General features: G+C 39.3%; 1 protein-coding gene across 3 annotated transcripts in view; it reads left to right on the top strand.

The window, feature by feature from the left end:
- The window catches only part of mipol1 (mirror-image polydactyly 1), a 413,171-nt gene extending 396,984 nt beyond the window's left edge, over positions 1–16,187 (top strand). For all 3 annotated transcript variants that reach the window (XM_072568912.1, XM_072568913.1, XM_072568914.1), the window contains exon 10: positions 15,486–16,187. In XM_072568912.1, coding sequence (XP_072425013.1) covers positions 15,486–15,552 — 67 coding nt within the window. In that variant the 3' untranslated portion in view covers positions 15,553–16,187. The remainder of the gene's footprint in view (positions 1–15,485) is intronic.
- Positions 16,188–18,053: the final 1,866 nt, after the last annotated feature.

Raw genomic sequence — 18,053 nt, forward strand, 5'->3', positions numbered from 1 at the left:
ATCTAACCTACACTATTCCGTTCTCGTCCATATGCCTATCGAGTGACCATTTAAATGCTGGGCTGCTTTCAGCACAGCCAACCGATTTTCACCTACTTATGGTCCCCCTTAGCATCTTTTCTTTCTCTCTGGGCTCTGTCTCCATCTATCCACTTGTTTTCACACACACACACACACAAAATGCATACACGCATACCCCGTATTCAGCATATATACCACCTTTTCCTTGCAGCTATCGGTTCTAAAGATGGGTCACTGGACTCAAAACTCCACTTTCTCTCGACAGACTTTGCCAAACCTGCTGAATTTCTCCAGCAATTTCTGTTTTTGTTTCAGATTTCCAGCATCTGCAGTTCATTTTTGTAATAAAAACCTTGTCATGTTACATAATGACATGCTACATAAATGCAACACCTACTGCATCTGCCAATAGCTAATGCAGTAAACACTGAATGTGCTTCAACCTGATGGCCATGGCTCAAATAAAAAGGGCAATACTCCTTAATCTAGTTGACAGAAGTTCAGCTGGGTATAGCAGGACACAGTTAGATCTCAGTCCAGGAGCTTGGACATAGTCAGTTGAACGATCAGGGTCAAAGCTTCTACCTTATTCAGTCCAATATGTGGGCTGCACTCACTCCTTCAGATGGAGTCTAACTAGTCCAGTCAGTGCAGAGATTAGCTTTAAATCAGTTTTAAAGCTGAAAAAAAAAACCGTCGCGATCATCAATAAGATCGTTCCAAGACAATCAGGGAATGGGCCAAACACAGTCTTGAGAGTCAAGGGAGGATAAGAGGGTGTTACTGATGGGAAGGGGGATTTGGGATAATTGTGTGAATTTTAGAACATAGAAATATGGGACTATTACAAAATGGAGAGTCTACATCTGAACCAGACTGGAACCAATGTCCTTGGGGGAGTTTTTGCTACTGCTGTTGGGGAGGTTTTAAACTAATGTGGCAGGGGTCTGGGAACCAGAAGAGAAAACAAGTCGGCAGCGAGGTGGGAACTGGAGACTGTAAGAATCATGAAGATAGCATTAATAAAGGAAAGAGTAGGCAGAGAGCAGATGAGCGCAAAAGAACTGGTGGCCTGAAATGCATCTACTTTAATGCAAGGAGTATAGTGTGTAAGGCAGATTAACTTAGGGCTTGGATTGATGCCTGGGAGTATGATGTTATTGCAATCAAAGAGACTTGGTTGAAGGAAGGGCACGATGATTGGCAACTAAATGTTATAGGATATAGACGCTTCAGACAGGACAGGGTGGGAAGTAAAAGAGGGGGTGGAGTTGCATTACTGGTCAGGGAAGATATCACAGCTGTGCTAAAGGAGAACACTATGGAGGTCTTGGGTAGTGAGGCATTATGGGTGGAGCTGAGAAATAAATAGGTGCAGTTACATTGTTGGGGCTGTATTACAGGCCTCCCAACAGTGAGCATGAGGTAGAAGAACAAATAAGTAAACAGATTATGGAAAGATGTAGAGGCAATAGAGTAGTGGTGATGGGAAATTTTAATTTTCCCAACATTGACTGGGATACACTTAGTGTCAGAGGTCTGGATGGGGTAGAATTTGTAAGAAGCATCCAGGAGAGCTTTCTAGAGCAGTATGTCAATAGTCCGACGAGGGAAGGGGCCATACTGGACCTGGTACTGGTGAATGAGCCAGGACAGGTGATAGAAGTTGCGGTGGGGGATTTCTTTGGAAACAGTGACCACGATTTTTTAAGTTTTAGAATACTCGTAGATAGAGAAGAGAGTGGTCCTAAGAGAAGAGTACTAAACTGGGCCAAGGCTAATTACATCAAAATTAGGCAGGAGCTTGGAAATGTGGATTGGACACAGCTATTTGAAGGGAAGTCCACATTTAAGATGTGGGAGGCTTTCAAAGATAGGTTAAAGATAGTGCAGGATAGACATGTCCCGCTGAAGGCAAAGGATAGGAAGGGCAAGATTCATGAACCGTGGGTGACAGGAGAAATTGTATGACTAGCCAAGAGGAAAACGGAAGCGTACATAAGGTCTAGGCAGCTAAGAACAGAGCGGGCCCTGGAGAAATATCGGAAGAGTAGGACAAATCTTAAACGAGGAATCAAGTGGACTAAAAGGGGTCATGAATCCCAAAGCATTTTATTTTTATATATGAAGCAAGCAGGTAACTAGAGAAAGGATCAGTCCACTAAAGGATAATGAAGGAAGGCTGTGTGTCGAACCTGAGAGAATGGGTGAGATTCTGAATGATTACTTTGCATCAGTATTCACTGAGGAGAGGAACATGATGAATCTTGAGATTAGAGATAGAAGTTTGATTAGTTTAGATCACGTTGATGTAAGTAGGGAAGATGTATTGGGTAGGCTAGAAGTTATTAAAGTGGACAAATCCCCAGGACCAGATGGGATCTATCCCAAGTTGCTGAGGGAGGCGAGAGAGGAAATAGCTGGGGTTCTGACAGATGTCTTTGTGGCATCCTTAAATACAGGTGAGGTGCCGGAAGACTGGAAGGTTGCTCATGTTGTCCCCCTGTACAAGAAGGGTAGTAGAATATACCGGGTAACTACAGACCAGTGAGCCTGACATCGGTGATGGGAAAGTTGCTGGAGAGGGTACTGAGGGATTTGGATCTATTTATATTTAGAAAAGAATGGGCTTATCAGTGATAGGCAACATGGTTTTGTGCGGGGGAGATCGTGCCTTGCCAACTTAACAGAGTTCTTTGAGGAAGTGACCAAGTTGATAGATGAAGGAAGGGCTGTTGATGTCATATACAAGGACTTTAGTAAGGAGAAAGTGAAGTCACATTGTGTACAGGGTGTTCTAGCAAGATGGATAAAGAACTGGTTGAGCAACAGGAAACAGAGAGTAGCAGTTGAAGAGAGTTTTTCGAAATAGAGAAAGGTGACCAGTGGTGTTCCACAGGGGTCAGTGTTGGGGCCACTGTTGTTTGTAATACACATAAATGAACAGGAAGAGGGCACTGTTTGTATGATCAGCAAGTTTGCAGATGACACGAAGATTGGTGGAGTAGCAGAAAGCATAAGGGACTGTCAGACAATACAGGAGGATATAGATAGACTGGAGAGTTGGGCGGAAAAGTGGCAGATGGATTTCAATCCAGACAAATGTGAGGTGATGCATTTAGGCAAGACTAATTCTAGAGAGAATTATACAATGAACAGAAGAACCTTGGGAAAAGTTGATGGGCAGAGAGATCTGGGAGTGCAGGTCCATTGTCCCCTGAAGGTTGCTGCACAGGTGGATAGAGTGGTCAAGAAGACATATAGTATGCTTGGCAAATTGGATGGGGTATTGAGTATAAGAGCAGGCAAGTCATGTTAAAATTGTACAAGACATTGGTTCGGCCACATTTAGAAAACTATGTACAGTTCTGGTCACCACATTACCAAAAGGACGCTTTGGAGAGGGTGCAGAGAAGGTTTACGAGGACGTTGCCTGGCTATGAAGAGATGCTAGCTATGAAGAGAGGTTGAGTAGGTTGGGTTTATTTTCATTAGAAAAAAGGAGATTGAGGGTGGACCTGATTGAGGTTTACAAAATCATGAAAAGTATAGACAGGGCGGATAGAGACAAGCTTTTCCCAGGGTGAAGGATTCAAAAATGAGAGGTCACGCTTTCAACATGAGAGGTAGAAAGTTTAAGTGGGATACACGCGCAAGTATTTCACACAGAGGGTGGTGGGCGTTTGGAACGCGTTGCCAGCAGAGGTGGTAGAGGTAGGCATGGTAGATTCATTTAAGATGTGTCTAGACAGATGTATGAGTAGGTGGGGAGCAGAGGGATACAGATGCTTAGGAATTGACCGACAAGTTTAGACAGTATATTTGGATCGACTCAAGCTTGGAGGGCCTGGGCTGTAAATTTTCTTTGTTCTTTGTTCTTTGTTCTGGAATATTACAACGGAGTACAGACCCTTCAATCCTCGATGTTGCACCAACATGTGGAATCAATCCGAAGTCCATCTATCCGACACTATTTCATTTTCATCCATATGTTTATTCAATGACCATTTAAATGCCCTTAAGTTTGGCAAGTCTACCACTGTTGCAGGCAGTGTGTTCCATGCCCCTACTAATCTCTGAGTAAAGAAACTACCTCTGACATCTGTCCTATATCTTTTGGATGTAGTATGTGGGCTACAGTGGGGCAATAACTAAAGAGGGGTAACACTACATGTAAAGGTGGGAGTCAAGAGAGCAAAAGAGGGAGGGGTGTCATTGACAGTGGCCTGGCTTTAATTACAGTATATAATGATGTTTGATATAGCTAAACTGTAGACCTGGGGCTTGGGAGATGAAGGGTTAAATAAAAGAATTGAATGGAACCATGTGGAGGCTCAAACCTGATGGTGTTCACAGGGCTAACAAGGCAGAGAGGAAATTAAAAGTGTGAGGGCAGTCCCCTAGATTAGAATGCTGAAGCTGCATCTCATTCTCAGGAGTGCTCACTATGTTGCATTCATCCACGTCCAAATTACGAATGATCAATGAAAATTAAAAATGGCTACCAACACACCAAGAATTGAAAGAGTCATTTCTTTTCATCTGAGGTAGTGGACTCTACTTGTGAGAAATTTGAGGCCTCTAAAGAGGCATTAATCAGGCACTTGTACGGTACAGGTTAAAGGCATCTTTAATCACAAAGTTCTGCATTTGTACCTCAAGCAGTGATCAAGTATTTTGATGACACATTCTAAGGACAAGCAATCTTGACCGTGACATTGATCACCACAAATTAATCCTACTCATCTCAGCAAAGCAGATGTAATTACAAATGACCATAAAGTGTCATCTGTGATCCACAATTCACAAATTCATTCCAAGATCTCATAGCTGCACAATAGCCTAGGTCTGCTTTCCTCACACATGAACCGTAAGTATCTCAAAACACAAATATTATGCAATGGTGCTATTCTTAAATTATGTGGTTAGTGCTGGTGAGGGAAAATCTGGGGAGAAAAGAATTGATCTGACCATACTTACAATCTCTTACTGTATCTTTTTGACAGGGCTTATGCAAAATGCATCTGAGTATAGTCTATTATGTTAAAGGTCCATGTAGAGATACTCTGTTGTCATCCTTATCCCAATGTATGGAGGACTATATCAACTTATCATTTACATAAGTTGCAACTGTTGACTGATCATTTTACTGATGACCTATTTTTTTCCTAATGTTGTCCACATAAGCTCACTGGAACCATCACCAATGAATCAAGTCCAACAACTATTATCACCTTTGTAACGATAGAACAATGAAGGGCCACATAAATTAATAAGAATGCATGCATGTGGAAGCCCAGAATCTGCAGTCAGTTCCAGTGAATGTAGAACAGTTGCAATGCAAAGTTTCCAACAGGAAGTCCCCTCAGGAAGCTGGAAGAGTGCAGGAAGCTCACAGTTTTTTGTCTTTAATGGAATGACTTCCAGATGAGCAAAGTGCAGTGCCCTCATCAGATGATGTTCCAGGACACAGCCACACAACCTTGTCATCTCCTGAGCATTCCAGGTGCAGAGCACTACAGACTGTGCATACTTCATTGAGCATGCTATATCATAATGCAAACATCTTCATTTATGTGAAAAGGTTCAATTCTTTCAATGTCCAACTCATCTGTGATCACTGTGAACACATCATTGAAATCAGCGCCAGGTATCCTTGAAGTTTACATGATGATTTTGTCCTTGATAACTTTCAGATTCTTGTTTTATTTCAAGGACTGTATGCTTTGCAAGGATGACTGGTGAGCCATAGAGTCATAGAGATGTATAGCATGGAAACAGACCCTTCGGTCCAACTCGTCCATGCCGACCAGATATCCCAATCCAATCTAGTCTCACATGCCAGCGCCCAGCCCATATCCCTCCAAACCCTTCCTATTCATATAGCCACCCAGATGCCTTTTAAATGTTGCAATTGTACTAGCTTCCACCACTTCCTCTGGCAGCTCATTCCATACACGCACCACCCTCTGTGTGAAAAAGTTATCTCTTAGGTCTCTTTTATATCTTTTCCCTCACAGCCTAAACCTATGCCTCTAGTTCTGGACTCTACCATACCATACTTTGTCTCTTTATCCTATCCATGCCCCTCATGATTTTATTAACCTCTATAAGGTCACCCCTCAGCCTCCGACACTCAAGGGAAAACAGCCCTAGCCTATTCAACCTCTCCCTACAGCTCAAATCCTCCAACCCTGGCAACATACTTGTAAATCTTTTCTGAATCCTTTCAAGTTTCACAACATCATTCCGATAGGAAGGAGACCAGAATTATAAGCAATATTCCAAAAGTGGTCTAACCAATATCCTGTACAGCCATAACGTGACCTCCCAACTCCTGTACTCCATACTCTGGCCAATGAAGGAAAGCATACCAAGCGCCTTCTTCACTATCCTACCTAACTGCGACTCCACTTTCTTATATGGGTTTAAAACATACTGGAAATTAATGAAAATTATATTAAATAACCTGAAATTTAGTTTCCATGAGAGATAAGAGACAAGGGCAGTCCTCTCCACATATGGCTATTGACATTGTAAAACAAACCCCTCACTGAGCAAAGATACAATGCAACATATTTTTCCACTGAGGCATTGTGGAACAGACAATAGCCCTGCTGAAGATGAGGTTTCCATGCTTTTATATGTCTGAGGATTCCTTGCAGTATTCATCAAAGTGCACCACATAATTCTTGCATGGAGTGCTCTGGACAACTGGAGCGCACATTCTTCCAATCAAGAAGATGAGGATGTTGATCAGGAAGAACGTCATCTTCATCATATGGAGTGTAGAAGCGTTGGGCATAGCAATGCAGACAGGACTTATTTGATGCCCAATTACACTGGAACTGAGTTGAATGAAAGTATTATTCATTGACTGTAAATGTGTTAATGCTGGAAAGGCAAGATGTTGTGGCTTAGTCCCAAATGTAAGTAAAGCATTTTTGATTTATTCTCTTTTTTAACTTCTTTTTGCAAAGCATGAAAAGCAAGCCGTAACAACTGTTTTAAGGCTTTACATCATCTGATTCTCGCAAGTTTTAACATGCAAGATGTTATGCTACAATGAATATTGGAGAAAAAATATCAACTCCCCTACCCTCCACCCCCCACCCGACCCAAAAAACCCTGATAGGGTTCTGACATCAGGGTTATGCTAAGGTAGGATAGCCTCCCTAGCTTCATTTTTGTAGCTGTGGCTATAAAAAGTCAATCAGACAGTTGATGATGCACAGTGAAAATGTATTTACAAATGTGAAATTCTATTTATATCGAGATGTTGACTATGTCACCTGCATGCCCTCATATAGTTTTCTTTTCCCTTTCAGTACTTACAAAACGTGGTGTCTGCAGCTGGGATGGAGGGACCAGATGATCCCAGAGGCATTTGTGACTAGGGGGTCCAGACATGCTAAGATTGTCCTGCCCAGACATAGGTTTACCAAACTCAAATTAAAATTGTACAGTGTTTAGAATCAGAGGCAGATTGGAAGTAGTGTAGTTGGGAACTTCTTGAGTGTCATGAGAGGAGATTGGGGTGGGAAAGGTAATTTTGTATGCATTTTTCCATACTGTGTGCATCCACCCTATCTCTTTGTAATGAAGGGGCAGTTGGATTAAGGTCCTCATCTCCTTGTCTCTTTGCCATTGGTGCTGATCACCCATGGCCACAGAGATAGAGTGCAGATCTGTGTGCACTTCCAATAATCACTGACATTCGATTGGATTTCGCTCTCACCACAGGGTCCTCTTCTACCTGGGGTTGAGCAGGTGCCTGGTTTCCAGCAGTTCTCTGAGTGGCAATGAACTGGGACATTTCTTCCTCAACCAGCTGAGGAGATTTGCCAGTGATGTACACACCAACATGTGTTCCCAATTCTAATGCATAGACGTGTTATAGTTCAGGTCATGGAGAAGGCCGGTACATCCTCTGAGGGATCTGAACATTCTACTTCAGAGGTGGAGGTTGGAATGCTTGTTCCTGCAGAAGACAAGAGGGAATGAGTTGCTCTATAGAAGTAGAAGCTTCTATTTCTATATTAAGAACATATTAATACTACATTCACAAAGGTGATAGAGGGCACAATGAGTCATACTTAGTTGCTGGGGATATGGATGTATCAGCAACAACACATAACACCGCATGAGCATTCTTTATCTTCTTCCAATGTAACATCTCTTCTCAAAACATGTGAACTGAACATTTTAGTCACCCCAAAACCTGCCTGGGCTCCCTCTGCCCCTACTATGAACCATTTTCTCTTGGAATGCGAGAGAATTGAGTGGGGCAAAAGTAGCTGGCGCAACTGACAGTTTTGGTACAGGTAAAGATGGTGAGGTGTCCCATGTGAGTAAGTCAGACATTAAAGAGCAAGAAGGATTAGTAATTTGAGGTAAGTGACGGAGTCGCTGCATGTAATAGTGAGAGTGGGGGAACCACCTGCCTTGGTGGAAGGTAGATGCAGTAACAGAGTTAGTGTTAGTTGTCAGGTAACAGAAAGAATATGATGACAGTTAATCTATCCGAAGAGTATTAACCTTTGTTTTGCACCACTGGCAATTCTCCCACCACTGAAGCATCATGGTCTAGGTGGCACCTTCAGAGCAGGCTGGCAGAGTCTAATGTAGTGGTTTCATCTGGCAATCTTGAGGAAAAAGATGGCTGTACATGAACTATAATGATAATTTTCCTCTGCTAGATATCTCCTGTTGAATTCTTCACATAATGGAACTGTGATAGGCAATTCCTAACTTGCAGTGTTTGAACTGGTGCTTAGCCAGGCTTTAAATGTGGCACCAGTGGCACAAAGTCCAAGCAACGCTGAAAATGTCCACTGTTGCTGAGTGCAAGGTAATGTAGAAACGACACTGTGGAGGGATACTGCATACTTAACAAGGTGAGCACTACAAAATTGCATGAGAAAACCTGCTGGAGTTCATGGAGAAAAACCCTTCATGAAACTCCCCAGGATGGACATTTAGCCAAATTTTTGGCAACATTCAGCATTTAGCACTTAGAATGTCAATGCAGTGTAACTATACAAGGTCCAAGTGATGGATAAGAAGTTAGAGACATTTTTTTTGAAAATTAATTGACAACTCAGCAGAGTTTCAGGTGGAAGTTTGGGCTTCAATATCACATTGTGTGCTCTATTTTGTCACTGGTGAATTCTCACCCAAGTGTCAGCCAGATTTGTGTGCTTGACTTATAGTGAGAAAAAGGATTCTGGCACAGGCTGGCAAAGCAGGTAAATCTGATTTTCCACTCCAGTGTTTGGCATGTACTGTGGTGGTCAATCCTGGAGGGTTTTTATTTAAGAATAAATTCTCAGGTCAGTTGTCATGGATGGAAGCATTCTGGCCTACAAGCAATCCTATAAAATGCACTTTGCTTCCCCTCTGGTTGGCCTTCCCTCCTTCAGCTGCTAATCTTCTGAAGGACTGGGAAAGCCAATCAATCACTGTAAAACTTAAACAAGAAATTAAATTAGAGGCTGACCATTTCAATAAAATAGTGAAACTGCCAACCTATTTCTACTAAATTCGGAAATATGAACATTGATATCAGATGATTTCTGAAATTCTGATGTCTGCCTCAATTTCATGCATTGTGTTTAAAACAAATGATTTTTTCGTATAACATACTTAGTTTTATAAAATAACCACCATCTATACAAACACAGTACTTCACATTTCTGACTAACAGATTAAACCAATGGGTGTAGGTTTGCTCACTAGGCTGGAAGGTTCATTTTCAGACATTTCGACACCATACTAGGCAACGTCTTCAGTGACCCTCCGGACAAAGCATTGCTGATGATTCCTGCTTTCTATTTATATGTTTGGGTTTTTTTGGGTTGGTGATGTCATTTCCTGTGGTGATGTCATTTCATATGATGATGTCATTTCCTGTTCTTTTTCTCAAGGGGTGGTAAATTGGGTCTAAGTCAATGTGTTTGTTGATTGAGTTCTGGTTGGAATCCAATACTTCTAGGAATTCTCATGCGTGTCTCTGTTGGCTTGTCCTAGGATGGATGTGTTGTCCCAGTTGAAGTGGTGTCCTTCCTCATCTGTAAGAATATTAGTGAGAGAGGGTCATGTCGTTTTGTGGCTAGTTGATGTTCATGTATCCTGGTGGCTAGTTTCCTGCCTGTTTGTCCAATCTAGTGTTTGTTACATTCCTTACATGGTATCTACAAAATACCACAATTTACCACATCCTGAGAAAAAGAACAGGAAATGACATCACCACAGGAAATAACATCACCAATCCAAAGAAACCCAAACATATAAATAGAAAACAGGAATCATCAGCAATGCTTCATCTGGAGGCTCACTGAAGATGTATGGTGATGAAACATCTGAAAATAAACCTTCCAGCTCAGCAAGCAAATCTAAATCCAGAAACTCGCTAATTTTAAACCAATTCATATTAATTACTTTTTCAAGATGTTTCATTGCTATTATATCTGTATATATGGCAGCCATCTTGAGTGCATTATAATTCCGCAAAAAGCAATGAATGAAATGTGCTATTAATCAGATTTTTTTATTGCATTAGTTTAAAAAAGGTAATTCTATTTGTTGATTCTTGTGGTGCAGTGATAATGTCTCTACCTGTGGACCTGGATTCATGTCCCACCTGCTCCAGGAATCAATAACTCAAAAACAAGATAACGAGAGTCCAGAGATAGTATGTTCCTGTTAGGATGAAAGGCAAGGCTAGTAGGTGTAGGGAAAGCTGCTTGGGTTTTTTGAAGAAGTAACAAAAAGGATTGATGAGGGCAGAGCACTCATCACCATATAGGTCACATAGGATGGACTTAATGAGGTATTCAATAGGGTTCCTCATGATAGACATATTAGCAAGGTAAGATCATATGGAATACGGGGTGAACTAGCCATTTTGATACAGAACTGGCACCAAGACAGCAGTTGGCAATGGAGGGTTGCCTTTCAGACCGGAAGCCTGTGACTAGTGGTGTGCCACAAGGATCAGTACTGGATCCACTGCTGTTCATAATTTATGTAAATGATGTGGGTGTAAACATCAGAGGTATAGTTAGTAAGTTTGGAGATGTCACCAAAATTGGAGGTATAGTGGACAGTGAAGAAGGCTACCTCAGAGTATAACAGGATCTTGATCAGATGGGCGAATGGGCCAAGGAGTGGCACATGGAGTTTAATTTAGATAAATGTGAGGTGCTGCATTTGGAAAAGGGCAGGACTTATACACTTAATGATAAGGTTCTGGGGAGTGTTGCTGAATAAAGATACTTTGGAGTGCAGGTTCATAATTCCTTGAAAATGGAGTCACAGGCAGATAGGATAGCAAAGAAAACATTTGGTATGCTCTCCTTTGTTGGTCAGAGCATTGAGTATAGGAGTTGGGAGGTCATGTTGCAGCTGTTCAGGACATTGGTTGGGCCACTTTTGAAATATTATGTGCAATTTTGATTTCCCTCCTATAGAAAGGAAGGTGTGAAACTTGAAAAGGTTCAGAAAAGCTTTGCCTGTTGCTAGGGTTGGAGGTGTGAGCTATAGGAGGAGGCTGAGTAGGCTGGAGCTATTTTCCCTGGAGTTTCAGAGGCTAAGGTGTGACCTTAGAGAGGTTTATAAATTCATGAGGGGCATAGATAGGGTAAATAGACAAGGTCTTTTCCCTGGGTTGGGGGAGTCCAGAACCAGAGAGCATAGGTTTAGGGTGAGAAGAGAACATTTTAAAAGGGACCTAAGGACAACTTTTTCACACAGCGAGTGGTGCGTGTATGGAATGAGCTGCTAGAGGAGGAGGTGGAGGCTGGTACAATTGCAATATTAAAAAGGGTATATGAATAGGAAGGGTTTAGAGGGATATGGGCCAATGGCAAATGGGACTACATTAGTTTAGGATATCTAGTTGGTGTGACAAGTTGGACCGTAGGGTCTGTTTCTGTGCTGTACATCTCTGTGACTCTAATATCATCTTTTTGGAAGTACTTGTGGTGCAGTGGTAGTGTTGCTACCTCTGAGGCAGGAAGCCAGGGTTGAAGTGCCACCTGCTCCAGAGTCTGTGTAATAACATGTCTGAGTAAATGGATTTAAAATATCTACAATCTTAAAATCAGAACTTGATCCCCTTCAAATTTTCAAATTAATAAAACTGGAAGGCTATTCGGGATATGGGACAGCCTTCTGCTTTTGTGGATGAGTCTTATGGTATCTTTAAAACATAATTTAACTGCCAGATATGATATCAGTTTAATATCTCATATGAAGGGCAACATCTTTTGAACTGCACAAGTGCATCAGATCAAATAAAACAATAATGGTAGGAAAAATAGAAGAGTTCTTACTAAAAAAGATGATCAGAAGAACACCCAGGAGCAAGGAATAAAATAATGAATAGTAGCCTGTGTTTCAAAAGGGACAAGCAGACTAAACCAATCTTTTTGCAATTTTTTGAGGAGGTAATGGAGAGAATAAAAAGTTGTAATGAAGTATTATTTGGCTTTTCTGGAGCCCTTTAATTAGTGCCACTTAACAGACACAACAGTAAGGTCAGGCTGAAGCTGAAGGATAATTATTCAAAATGGCAGAAAGTGGGAAGTGGTGTCTCAATGAGATGGTAGTGGGGCACTGCTGGTTACACTTTACATTAACAATTTGAAGTTTGGAATTAAAAATGCAAATTCCCAATTTGCTAATGGGGAGGAGGGTTGAGTTTGATATCTATACTGAGGAGGACAGCAGCAAAATATAGAAAGACCCAGATCTACAAATAATTGGCAAATGAAGTTGCATGCAGATAAATCTGAGGTAGGAAGAATTGGGAGATCACATTACTTGGAAAGTGCAGGTCTAGATGAAGTAGAAGAGCAAGGGAGCTCAGAGTACACTTCCACCATCCCTAAAAGCTGTACCACAGGTTAGGAAGGCAATTTGTTTTTATTTGAAAAGCAAGTCAACTATTGTAGTTTACTTCTACAGATATAGAACTGAAAATTAAAGTTATATGAAACCTGTATTGAACCTTAGGCCTCATTTGAAATACAGCATGCAGTTCTGGTCACCATATTCTGGAAGGATATAAATGGAGAGCATGCAGAAAAGATTTAGATGAATGAGCTTACATATAATGAATGGATTGGCAGGCTGAGTGTTCTAAAAAAATGGCTAAGGAGTCACTAGTAGAAATATTTAAAATTATGAATGATTTTGATAGAGTGAATACAAAAAAAATGTTTCCTCTCATGGAGAAGAGCAGACTTCTCGAGGCCATAAATAAGATAGTCACCAACAAATCCAATAGAGGAAATCAAATTAAGTTTTTTTTTCCCCAAAGGATGATAAGCTTGTTGAACCCATTATCAAAGGAATGGCTGAAGTAAATGTATTTAGGAGAAAGCTAGACAAACATTTGAGGGAGAAGGGAGTAGATGATGAAAATTGTAGATTTAGGTAAGGAAAGATGGAAGGAGGCTTAAGTGGAGCCTGAGTAGTAGTAGGCATGGAATAGTAAGCCATTTGCCTTATTTCTGTGCTATATATTTGATCATAGGTCCAATAGTGATTGCAAAAACTCATTATAAAGCTAGAAAGTATTAGCGATATAATTGTGATGTCAAAAATATGCACTGAGAAAACAAAAATTATTTAATGCTAAAATCATAGATTTAAGAACAGGAATATTCATAGTTGCCATAGCTCTTTCAAATTAGATTTTTGTAGTTTAAAATGAAAATAATGAAAAACAAAAGAAAACAATTTATTTCAAAAGTTTATTATTTCACATTAGTTTTCTTTTGGATATCTTTTAAGAAAATATGAGTTGACATAATTAACTTGTAACTCAATTAGTTATTTGAGCTTAACTTCCTTCACTATTTTTATACACTTTTATAATAGTAGATTGTTGTAGTAGTAGTAACTTGATATATGTTCCTTGGGAAAGATGGAGGCACTTGTTATTAACTACTGCCAGGCCTAATCCACCACAATAAGACTAAGCAGTGCAGCATGAGAATATGAACGCATGTGAAATAATTTCATGTCAATGTGACTGACCCTCCAGCCTTGAAATCCATGACAGATCATGTGTGCTGGTAAAGGAGAATCTGACACTCTATAACACTATTCTTAGAAAAATGTGGCTGAAACCAAGTTCTCTTGATGTGATGTAGCTAAGAGAAACCATGAGGGACAGGGAATTTCGCACAATGGTGCAGGAAGTTGCTTCATTGCTGGAAGCTGAAGGGAATCATAAATTGCTGGAAAGGACCTACTTGGCACTGAGGACAGAGCTCTTTTCATGATTACTAATGTGAACTTAAAAGCTACAACTAAATCTGAAGAAACTGTTTCTTTTTGACCATTGGGGAGGGGGCAGAGCACATTTCAATTTGGAAAAAAAGTAATCCTTTCTCTTGTTTACAGACCAAAGTCAAAATGAATTAATGTTCAAATCATTTACAAGCAGTCATTTCAATTTTTGTATTGTGAAAATTCTGGGAAATTAGGTGACTTGTTGTTTTGAATGTTACAAAGCTCATTAAATATTAGCCTTTCCTATTCATAGATAAGTCATATTGCATCATCAACCCTGTATTAGTCAGCTTTGTGACAGGCTTGTTGTATTCAACAACAAGATGTTATGTTACTGATATTAGACATGGTGCTTTTCAATAGTCTGTAAACATGAGTGTTACTTGTAAATCATAAAAGTGGAGCAATGTACAGACTTCAATCTAAAAATTTTAAGCAAACTGTAAATGAACACATAGGTCAGAGCATGTCTATAAAATGCTGTAAAGCATAGTCTGTGATAGCTTTCGACATGCAACTGACATTGCAATTTCTGCTACAATTTGGCATTTGAGTTAAGTGCTGGCACGTGTGTAATGTAAACAAAAATATTTAACTGTGTATATGTTCTGCATCAGAAATGTTCCAATATCTGATTTTGATATTAGTTTTCCAGATAGACTTCTATCTGTAATATTTGGATATTACAGATAGACCTTAACTACTTGAGCACAATCAAATCAGTTTGTCTTGTGTCTGTTGCCTAAAAAAATATAATGCTTTGTAATAAAAGTTGAATTTATTGTGAACAAAAAGAAGAGTATCCAGCAGCTAAACAATTAAATGTAAAATTTTGCACAACTTACAGTTTTCTTTGTATATGATTTTGAGGAGAGGATTTTTTAACTAGATGCTTCTTGAATCAAGTTTTTTTAAAAGCTATAGAAAATATGCCATGTGTACTATAAAAACATGGGAAATTATTAGTTCATATCCTATTCAGAGAATGATAAAAATCTTGAAAATAAAATCTAGTGATGAGTCTGTATCCTGTAGCTGTGTCTATGTTACACAGTGCACCATTGTTTTCTAATGACCATCACGCAAGCCTTTCCAAAGTGCAAACACTACCTCTTTCAGACTATGAATTCCTAATACTAGGTCCACTTTTCTTTTTTCAGGTTGGAACGGCTGGTAGACGTCCTGAGGAAAAAGATTGGAACAGGGAACATCAGGACGGTGACTTAATTGAGTAGCAGTGTCTGACAATGTAGTCACATCTGCTGACCAGGCCATTCTATTCATCATTCTACAAATAAAAAAGCCTGGTTTTAGCAAACAATTGTTGTAACCACCACACTGAAATAACATTCCAAAAATATCATCATCTAATTTTTTGGAGGCTGGAAACTTGATAATATTACATGTTGACTAAACTTGTGGGCATGCAGAAAGCATTCTGAAATGCACCAATTTTAACTAGGAATTTCTGAGATCTATACTAAAGCATAAAAAAATGAAACTATTTGTATTTCTTAAGATAATTTAAGTTTTTATGATCTTACCTCCCTTATATTCAATTTAAAATCATAGCATTTTCACTTGCTAGTTAGAAAATCTCTCACCTATAAGACAAAAGCAAAGTTGTGTTTGTAATTTTTAATGTTTTGATTGGAGCATTGTACTGTGATGTTGTTTGATGGCTCGAATGTTTTACCACGATCTGCATTGATAGTTCATTCATATTTAATATTTTGGTGTTTATTATAATCTATCAGTGGTATTGTTCAGAACCTTCATACTTTTAATTTGTTCAGAATTCATACCTTAATCACTGGAGTGAGATTTTTAAAATTGTGTAAATATACTAATGTTGAAAATTATTTTGACTTTTGTGGTGTTTGGGGAATGAGGGTGAATTATAAGCTTTTCAACACAGTTCGGTCTTCTGTGTCTATTTTAAGTGGGTTTTTTTAAACTGACATTGTGGAATGAATTGACAAGTGGAAAGTAGTACTGTGACATAATAATTCCACAAATAATAATTCCAGAAGATATGAACACTTAGTATCATTTCAGACACAAAGCTGGGGTTGGCAATTGCTGCTTTTGTAGCAATATCAAAATGTGTTAATGTTTAATTTGTGCCAAACAGCAGATTACCATGCATACAAAAATCTCCTATTTCTAAATGAGAATTTTAATACTTGCAAAAAACAATAAAATCTTGACTGCTATTCTGAGAAGTGTAAGGGAAGGTGTGCTGGCATATTCAAACGCATACAATGTCTTCAAATTTGTATTTGTGTCACCGATAAATCGGCCGACACTCTATGTATTCTAATTATGTGAAGACACGAACTTTTTAAATTGTCAGTACCTCGAATTACAATGCTAATAAAAAGATTAGAAAGAAAGCAAAAGAGAGAAATACCAAATGTGAAATGTTAAAAAGTGCAGAGATGTGTTTGTGTTTAATATGATTCCAATGCAGATTGGTTGCTACGACTCTAATCGAAAAGGGGTGGGTATATGCAGAAATATGGAATGATCCTTTTTCTGGAGATTTACTGACTCAGCTGGAGATGAGAAGGCGACTAAATGAACATTCACGCTTCCATGGGTTTAGTTCTTATCACTTGAGGTTACAGTATTTGTTATCTGAAAGATTTTAACTTTGCCTTTTGCTTCACAACGCAGTTAATGTTCCAATAGACGCAGAAGTGATTAAGGAAACGGCGCAGAGAATTATTCTGCTTAATTAACTCCACACACAAAAAAATCATGTAGATACGCTGCCGAATAAATGATTCAGCATTAATGTATGTTTGTCATAAGTACTGAGTCGGTAAATGAATCTTTAATCATGGGGCATTTATGGAGAAAATCTAACGCATAAATGCTGGATAATGCTTGAAAATGAAAATGGTTTTTTTGTCAGCTCAATGTCGAAACATGATGTCCGAATTTAAATCATTTCAGTTGATTTAGGAATTATTATTCGTCACTAATCAGACAGGTTTTTTTATTCACTGGAATTTTAGTTTAGAGTTTAATAAATGTCATTAAAATCTCTCGAGCAGAAAGATTTAGGAATGGGAAGGGAAGAAAGTTTCCGGTCGTCCTGTAACATTTCTGTGTTTTTCTCTTACACTTGGACGACAATGACTGCGCTATCTATAAAACAAAACTTTCCTCTTTGCATATGAATTAGTGTGTTCGAATATAGTAACATATCTACCTGACTACGATTTTAGTTACCCGCCCCGAACGTATTTTATCTCTGGGTTTTTACAAGGGATGAGGAGCAGGGGACGCGAGACAGAGAAGCAAAGACTGGAAGCTTTGATCGGTGTACTAGAAATAGACTGTCAAAAGTATACCGAAGGGGAGTGGGGTGAGGAAATCGCAATCAATGGTAGTTACGAGATTCTTAAGTGGAAATGTAGCGAATACCGCAAAAGCAGGGTAAAATTACGATAACGTTTGAGGAGACATTGCCTAAAATTGCTATGTATAAGACTGTGCGTACTGTTGAGGATACAGAATACGGCTAAAGAGTAAAAATTGTACAAAAGATGAACATAGATACCATGTATAGATTATATATGTGTGTATGAGAGAGTGTGAGAGAGTTTTATATATAATATGGCGGAATGGTTGTTATAACATGAATCATAGCTTGCACGAAATTTAATGGTAATTTATTGGAAAAAGTTTCTTTCGTCCAAGGACAGAAGTTAGTTGTG

Source organism: Chiloscyllium punctatum, chromosome 4 (genome assembly GCF_047496795.1).
Source record: "Chiloscyllium punctatum isolate Juve2018m chromosome 4, sChiPun1.3, whole genome shotgun sequence".
Taxonomy (NCBI): Eukaryota; Metazoa; Chordata; class Chondrichthyes; order Orectolobiformes; family Hemiscylliidae; genus Chiloscyllium; species Chiloscyllium punctatum.